This window comes from Ceratotherium simum, chromosome 6 (assembly GCF_057802395.1).
Source record: "Ceratotherium simum simum isolate JZ-2026a chromosome 6, ASM5780239v1, whole genome shotgun sequence".
NCBI classification, from domain to species: Eukaryota; Metazoa; Chordata; class Mammalia; order Perissodactyla; family Rhinocerotidae; genus Ceratotherium; species Ceratotherium simum.
This window is the reverse complement of record NC_141905.1, coordinates 73,563,349-73,572,386: the sequence shown is the minus strand read 5'-3', so window position 1 is coordinate 73,572,386 and position 9,038 is coordinate 73,563,349. Positions and strand designations below refer to the sequence as shown.

Here is a 9,038-nt window from a genome sequence, read left to right as displayed (position 1 = left end):
GTATGTCGAAGGGGCACAGGAGCCAACCAAAAGAGCTCCCAATGGCCAAAGCTGGAACAATCTGAGCAACAAAGTCAGTGAAGCAGTATTGGATTATAACCCAAAATATAAAATAAAAATCCGTGAGTCAATATTGATATAAACGATTAAATAAATAAGTAAATGGGGGAGGGGAACACAGATTTTCCTTGGAGAAGAATTCCAAAGAATTTGTGTAGACACTCTACCCTCAAGAACATAGCATGTAACTCCCCAGTTCTTAAGTGTGGGCTATGCATTGTGACTTGTTTCCAAAGAGGATAGCATGGAAGTAGGTGGGGAATAACTTCATTGTGAGAATGGAGCCAAGGAAGATAAAATAACATTAAATCAGGCCAAATGTAAGGACTTGGGTGAACTTATCTGAGCCTGGATTTAATGTGTTAGCTCACTCAGCTGGAAGGGGCTCTAGCGGTTTTCTTGGTTGATTTAATGAAATGTATACTCATTGATGGCCTACATTCAAAGAATTGAGATGCCAGAACCTCCTGGTGTAATGTAGAAAACTAATCCAAAGACTTAAGGAGATAGGAATGTGGATTTATGTGCGGTGTGAATCCCCAACCATATCTCCTGATAGGGTCCAGATGACAATGTCTTCACTAAGGTATTAAGAAATGTATTAATGAGGGAAGCACCAGCATCCTTGAAACATTCTGTGGTGGCTATCATCCTGAGGCTGGGGTTAATAGTGGAATAAGCTGCCTTTGAGATGCATCCTGTCAGGAAAAATAGAAACTATATCATAGAGATTTCAGCAGAGGGAATTTAATATAAGAATTGGTTTCACCAACGTCAGAAGGCTGAATGAGGAAGAAGGGTATTCACTGAGATCATCCAGAAACAATAACCCAGGAAGCAGCTACCACTAGGGCTGAGAGAACAAAGGGAAGAGGCTGGCAGGGAGTACAGACCTAGAAGCTTGGAGGAAGGGCCCTGGAAAGCTGGGTCCCAGGCCTCTGAGAGGGGGTGCTGTCATGCTGCTGCTGCTGCTGCTACCTCTGGGAGGCCTAACAAGGCTGGTTCTGGGAGAACTGAAAGAACACAGAGCTGGAAACCCACTCTTGCAAATCATTGCTTTGGTCATGTGTCAGGAACAGCAGGCAAACTCAAAGAAAGAAGTGCCTTCTCCCCTCCTGCTGTTTCCCCTTCTCCCTCTAAACTCCTTATGGACAAAATCTAGTAGAAAGCCAGCTAGTAAAAGAGAAACCTAGTTTGTGGAATCCTAGCCTAGCATCATAATACAGAAAAGTGGATTTGGAACTGAAGGACGATAGCTTAATAACCTGCACAGAACTTGCCTTATCTCCTCTACTTTAAAAAGCAAAACTTTTGAAGATAGGCACTTTCTTGGAAGCCGCTCCCCTTGCCATAGCCAGACAGGGTTTTAGTGAATATTGGTTGAGCATCATGGATGATGTTACTATAATCCTGTGACAATATAATCCATTTTGGACCTCAGACCTCAACATTTACAAACACAGCACTCAATTATGGTGTCTTACATATCTAGCTAGAAAGTTGTTTCCACTCCAAGCAGCATCACTTTGGAAAGTCCTACCAGGAGAGCAGAGCCCTGCCTTTTGTATGAGTGGAGTAGCCTCTTGCTGTCAGTGGTCTGATGAATAGAGGTATGAGGGCAATTTACGCCTGTAAACCTTCTTTTTAACTCATTGTAAGAGGCAGGGATCAGTTTCCATGATGATGTGGGGATTTCTGAACAGTTTGCAGATAAAAAATATAATGGAGGGTCTGAGAAACTTGCAAAGTCTTTCTAAAAATAACCCAGGAATCAGTAGATAAACAGCATTTATATCCACCCAACCAAAAAAGGCTGATAGTGAGGATTTCTGTTCTAAGGAGTTAATGGTATTAGCTGAGTGACTGATCACACAGCTCACTGGAGGAAGGACCAAAACACAATGGTCTTGTATCAGAAAGTATAGCACAGCAAGCTGCTAACGAGGACAAAGAACTACTCACAACCGCCTTAAAATGGTGTCGATATTGAAATGCTTAGCCCAGAATTATCTATGTCAAATTAATTACACTTCCCTAGTCTTTTCTTTCTGTTGAATAAAAATGATAATAAATGAACAATACTACTTGGCAAGATATATATCAGCTTTTTCTTTGAAAAACTCAGAACTCAATGAATATCAATTATATTATATGCTATGCGTGAAAAGACTGCAACCGTTAAGAACTGTGCAAAGTTATTTTTATTTCAATGTCAAATTCCAAAGAAAAAACACCCAGAGATTGTTATGCACATTTGCATTTACAGCTTTCATTATTTTTAGGATGTGGTTTTGAACCTGAATTCCAGTGAGTCACATGCTCTCGCCAACAGTATTTTCAGGGAAAGGTTTACTTGAAGCTGTACCACATTGGATCATTTCATGGAAAACATATGTCTTTATAAAATGGTACGTGTTTATTGTCAAGGAGTCTAAGTTACATGGACTATGGGAGTAATATTTATATTCTACAAGTAGACATTCTCTTCTCAACTTCCATTTCTGTTGGAGCCCATCACTAATGCAACTTAAGAAAAAGATGATCTACTTTCTAATCATTTCCAAAACAGAATGGAAATAAATATCACAGGAAACTCAAATAACTGAAGCAGCCAACAAAGACTATAGAACCATAAAATGCTCTGTGACTTGCTACACTGTTGATAAGGGCAACATGGTAAAGGATTTAAGAAGAAAAGCATATTTTAAACATGGAAGAATAATGTTTAAGGAATGGCTGATTTGTTTCCCTCTACAAATCTTCATTCCATGGTTCTCTTGGGAAGTTTAATCAATTAAAACCCTACATGCTATTCCACTTGTGAGTGGAAGGAGGAATATATTTCTCGTGTTATTACATAGATGATTCTCAACTTCAGGGCTTTGAAATATAACTTTATCCAGACTGTAGTGAATTTGCGTGTCATCTCATCTTTCTGCATTACATTGAAATTGATTTTATGATTCCTCACTCATAAATTACAGGCCTGAGGCAGTAACGGACTTGGAGATGCTTTTGCTTTGTCTTCCCGCTAGTCTCGCAGGCTGGGCATGTCACTCACTTTTTTCTTTCTGAACCACACCTAGCTCAAGTTTGCAATTCTGGTTATCATTCTCAACCTAAAAATGTGTTTTGAAAAAGAGTGGTTAGACTCAGGACATGTTCTTGGCTTGTTTGGATCCTCTAAACTGAATACTATCCCTGAAGCGTTTAGCACATCATTGGAATTAAACATTTTGTTAAGAATTAATAGAATGATCGCCATGCAAATGAATGCACATAACATGGGTACCATTATGAAACTAACAGCTACAAAACTCAAAGGACGTCTTCCTTCTCACTCTCACCTCCTCAACTGAGTGCAAAGCAACCCGTAGTGGTGTTGGAATTTCTGACAGTCCTACCGGGTCTTCCTTTCGTGTCAGAATTTGATTACCCGGTCAAGAGAATTACTACCTTAATGTCATTTTTTTTAAAAAGAGACTCTGTCGGTTCCTTGATATACTGACTAGAGGGAAGAGTAATGTCATAATATGAAACTATGAAGCACACTCAATTTCCTTTAATTCCTCAGACTCACCCTTGGGAAAGCATGTAATTCCTTGAGGCTACCTCAAAAAGACTGAGGGTAGGAAGGGAAACAGAAGTCAGGTCTCTTCATCTTGCTCCCTGGCAGCTGTGAACCCTGGCCTGTCCACCTGCCTTCTAGCCTGGCCTCAGGCTCGAATTTTAGGAATGGATGGGAGTTATGGGATGAGAACCCAGCAGAGGAGGTTTACACATTCCAACTCGTCACACATACCCAACATGTGGCTTCTAAATCCACCTGTCTGTCTCCATCAACCTCACTTGGTTCTCTCTTAATTGGATATGCAGCCACCTTGAGCCCCAACCCAAGCAAGAATAAAGAATGTGGTTAAGGGAGCATTGAATTAAAGCAAGGAGAAAGGTTTGGTTCTACAAATATTTTACTAAACCAGATCTTACCCCTAATGTTCAGGTCATTTTTTAAGCCTACTTAGATCTTTTGGTTTTAATATTTCAATTGACTTTTTGCCTTCTCTCCATAGTTCTAGAAAAAGATAATTTAAATCAGAACAGTTAATTACTATCCATCAACTGAGAAAATATGGGCCTAAAAGCACCATATTGTTTGGCCTGGTGCTTTATACCAATCTCAGAATGACGAGGTGAAAGGACACAGTTAACAATGGTAAATACAATAGGATACGGACCAGTTTTCTATTTCTTGCTGAGTTGACTTTATGGTTATGACTTCTCAGAATTTCTGGCATACCTACGCTCACAAGTAAGAATATAACTCAGTCAAGACTTGAGTTTTAGAGTTTTCCTTTACATGATCGGCACACTACTTCCTTCTCCCTGTGCTCTCACAACAGCTGGGTACTGTTCCTCTAACAGCGTTCACCAAGATGTATTGGAATTTATTTGTGCAAGCACACTGAACTCTCACCAAGACTGTGACTTCTCGAGGGCAGAAAGTGCTGCTGCTGCTTTGTTTTCCTAGCACCTTAAAACCTGATTCATAGAAAGTTCTCAACAAATATTTGCCGAATAAATCAAATTATTGTTTTGTTTTTGGATGACATATAAGAGTTGCATTTCTGATACATTTTTAGAAATGCTAATATAACCCCCCAAAAATCTCAATGCACACCAGTCAAATCATACAAGTAGTGAGTATACACAGAACAGGCTTAGATGGATCTCCTTGATGCGAATGGTGGGGTATAGTCAAGTACAGTTAACAACCAGCCTCCTGTGAGCTAGGCCCATAGGCAGCAACTTGCCTAATTGGCTTAAGACCAACTAAAACCTATTCCATTTCTTCCACCAACTGTCATGCAGTTTTTTCTTTTTTTCGAGAAAGAGGTACAGCTTTGAGAGTTACTCCAACAAAATTTCAACCTTAACAATTTTACATTAATTCTTTAAATTCTCTTGCAGTAAGTTGTTTTCCAGACGAAACACTGCAAAATCTTTAATTAACAGCAGTCTGAACCAGGTTATTGGACTGGAGATCTGATTACACATTCCTAAAATGCAGTTTTCTTTTGAAGTAGCTCAAGGCAAGGAAGGTAATTTCAACTCTTCAACACCTAAACCTTGCCTCCCTGCATCCTTTCAACCTGTTATCCTCTTTATTTCCTTCTAAAACTATTTGAATAACATCGGCTGAAAAGAATCATGAGTAGGTGGGATTAACAACCAGATTTTTCTCTTTCTGGTTGTGCTGTGTATGACGTGTTTCTTTCAGTTTTCAATTAAGGGACTTTGGCAAATAATTGAGTGGAATAAGCCTAGAGTCTGTTTTAGTTGTCAAAGAGAAAAGTTTTCATATATGTTATTAAGAAATAATGCTTACAATGAATTGTTTTTCTAAGACCTGTGTAAACATTCCTTCCTTTAGGGAAATGATTATTAAGGAGTGGGGTGGAGGATGAGGCTAACCCGGGGGATTTTTTTAAAGCTATACATTCCCCCTCTACAAATATTCTGATATATTCCTTCTTGTTCTCTCCCTGGAATCAATGCTACAGTGACCCATTGATTGTTGTATGTCATATCCTTTTGTGTGTTATGAATTATTGTTTTAGACTTAGCAGTGAATGTTTCCAATTAGAATTCTACAAAAATATAAGAAGACATTTTATTTAAATTACATTATTTATTTTTAGATTATCCCTCTTAGTCCTGCATGCATGCATTGTTAGCACAAAATGTTGAACTTGATCACAACCTCCTTTGAAGAGAGAGTAGGTACACAATTGCCATCTGAAGAGTTTCTTCATAGACGGCCCAAGAATTCCAGACCTTGGTAACACTGTCAGTAACCTACACAATGTCCAATAGAAAAATTTACCAAATATCCTTTGTTTAATGTAAACAAGGCAGGAGGCAAAACAGAGTAGTACAGTAATACTATTTTACAGGGCCCAGAAATATGATTATCTATCATGTTTTAACACATCAAGTGTCACAATGACATGCATATTTTGATTAATTGTACAACCCAAAATATAATTAGCATATAATTTGTGGTTTTAGCAGTTCACTGTAACTTCTGTCAATACCTATGAACTTCATAATTAAATGGTAATTATATATTTATGCAATAATTTATTGAAATATGTTACCATGAATTATGAAGTAATTCCATAATTTGTGCCCTGTAAAATTAAGTGTAACAATCTTTACACTAGCAACAGTGTAAGCAAGCTAGGGATTTTGGTCCTTATATATATATATATACACATATATATATACACATGTACACACACAATAATGTACAATTAAACCAAAAAGCCATGAATCCACTCATAGCTTCCATATTGCACAGATAGATACATTACGAGAATGTTACAGAGTTATAATGTGAGTACTACAATGATAATTGGCTAAGGACAAATCTGACTTCCATCAAGTGAAGAATGCGGCTCATTACTAAAAATAAACCCAAAGACTATTAGAGAGAAAGTTTAAAAAAAAAAAATGTGCATATCTATTTATATGAATGTGAAGCAAGGCTAAAATTCAGTTTGGAACTTGCTACAGCCATCAATGGTTAAGGTGGTACTTTTCACCAAACACAGTGCATTTGAGCCACTGTTTTGCAAGTACTGAGTAACAGAAATATTCAGCTTCCAAAAGACAGTTAAGAAAAAGACTAGTAATGTAGTACAATGTTTCACTAACAAATCCAACTCCCTGTGAGAACTTGTGCTGGCTCTGGGTCTGAACTAAATATGAAAAAGAAAGAAAGAAAGAAACTTAGAAGAGAAACAAATTATACCTTAAGCTTTAGCTGATTACAAATCAAAGTCATTACAATAACTTAGGAAAATAATTATGTTTTAAGAAGCAGCATACGCACACAAATATATAAGAGTTAAAGCTTTTCTGAGCTTGGTTTCATGGATTAGCTATAAGGTCCCATTGTGAAATCAAGGATAAAATAGTATTTGGTTTGAGAGGTAACATTGCTATTACACCTATTAAACATTACAAAAACATTAAGAAATATCTAATATTTCTTAATGCCTTATTTGAAATACACCTACATCAAAGTAGACTACAACTACATCTAAAAATGGAGATGTTGCAGTGTTCCTTGCATGGACTGATCAATAAATATGGCAAACTAAATAATGCTTTCCCATCATTAAAAATCATTTAAAGAAAATCATGCATCAAGTATCTCCCACTGCTGTTTTTTCATTGTTTTGCTTAAGAAATGTCTTAGAATGAGCTAACAAAGATTTGCATTAAATGAGAAATTTAGTCTTTTTGTTGTTGTTTTAACAGTGGTAAGCATTCTAGAGCCAAGAATAGTCATAATCTTTTGATATTTTGTGCTTAATAAACAGCAAAAACTAACTATAAAATAAATCAGAAAAACTAGCAGTAGGTGTAAAACATGCTTCTACGCACACGCCACACCCTGTATAGATGCAAACACGCTACATAAAACAACTTCCGGGGCAGCGACAGCTTCTTTCCAGCTGGAAAGTTTCATAATCTGCTCCCCCAGTAAATGAAAAGATAAAGAGGAAAGTAGGAAAGTGCTGCTGCTGAATATTTCAACTAAAAAAAAAAGATGAAGATAGCTTAGAAGCAACATTTGAGTGATAAGCATCACTTAAAAGAAGAACAAAGTGGATTAGCAAACACTGTTTTGTAAATCAAGTACGAGCATGCTGTGCACAGCGCAGCCCTGCTGAACAACCCACACACATTCCTACACACATGGCCATCCACATATGTACCCAACTCACCCAAATTCTTTAACATGTAAACAGGACAGACTGGTTCGTTTGTTTGTTTTTTACATCTCTTTAGAATCAAACAAAAGACTGAACAAAATGAAAAAAAAAATGTAAACATTAAGGAGGCTATTGGCATTTTGATTGCTGCCTAAGAGTTATCAGTCAGTTTGCCACCTGGACGCTACCATGCATTTCAATAAGAAAATCAAATTATAAAGCAATTTTCAGAGAAGGAGAGAGAGAGAGAAAAAAAAAAGGTTCTTAACCCACTACATGTTAATTAGCTTAAAAAATACTATTTTAGCAAACACTATCAATGGTGAGCACAAATTCAACATTGCAAAAATGACACAGTTTAAATAAACTGGGACTCATACATGAAAATCAATCACTAATATGGCTATGTGCACAAAAGAGTAAAAGAACTTTTCTTTAAAAATATATATATATTATATTAATCAAGAATTTCTTCATCATATTAAATTGTTCTTCTTAGAAAAGCTGAAGAAAGTTAATGGTGCTCTACACATTTTTATCTCCTATTATTAACTCATTTGATGGTTCCTGAATTATACTTTTTTCTCATTTACAGTTTTTTTTCATATTTTGTTTGATAAGAATTCTAACCTTAAAAAGTTATAAAATTAGTTTTTTTTGTTACTTATTAATCCAAAAGAATATAAGCATTTGAGTCCCAGAGTATGTCAAAATGCCTTTCTACCTAGAAGGATATTAAAATAACAGAAATATCAAAGTCATGACATCAGAAATTTTGCAGCTTTTCACACAAGCATTAGAAATGCTTATTTCCTGAAGTTCCTTTGATTGTATCCTGGATTCAAGGACATGCAATTTTATATTTAGAACCCTTATGACAAAGCCAATGAAAACAACAATACACCACATTTTACTAAGTGTCCACTCAATGGGTTCTCAATTGTTCTGTCCAGTTTACAGCAATACTTCATTTAAAAAGGCTTTTTATCCTCTCTTGGCTGGGTGGAACTGAGTCTTTTTTGATGAAATGTACACAATAGTTCTGTTGCCTTAGTTACTTGAAAGATGCTATTCATGGTGTGGAGGAAGCATGGTATTTCACAAACGCAATTGCCGCTAGCTCCTTACAGAACTCTTCTAACACGATCACACCCTCTAGCAATGTGATGTGGTCAATACTGCGAAGGGAAGAGC

At 36.7% G+C, this 9,038-nt stretch overlaps 1 protein-coding gene across 2 annotated transcripts in view; it reads right to left on the bottom strand.

Annotated features, from left to right (window-relative positions):
- Positions 1 to 5,717: 5,717 nt before the first annotated feature.
- The window catches only part of FHIP2A (FHF complex subunit HOOK interacting protein 2A), a 35,337-nt gene continuing 32,016 nt past the window's right edge, over positions 5,718 to 9,038 (bottom strand). For both annotated transcript variants that reach the window (XM_087432662.1, XM_087432661.1), the window contains one exon: positions 5,718 to 9,022. In XM_087432662.1, coding sequence (XP_087288788.1) covers positions 8,917 to 9,022 — 106 coding nt within the window. In that variant the 3' untranslated portion in view covers positions 5,718 to 8,916. The remainder of the gene's footprint in view (positions 9,023 to 9,038) is intronic.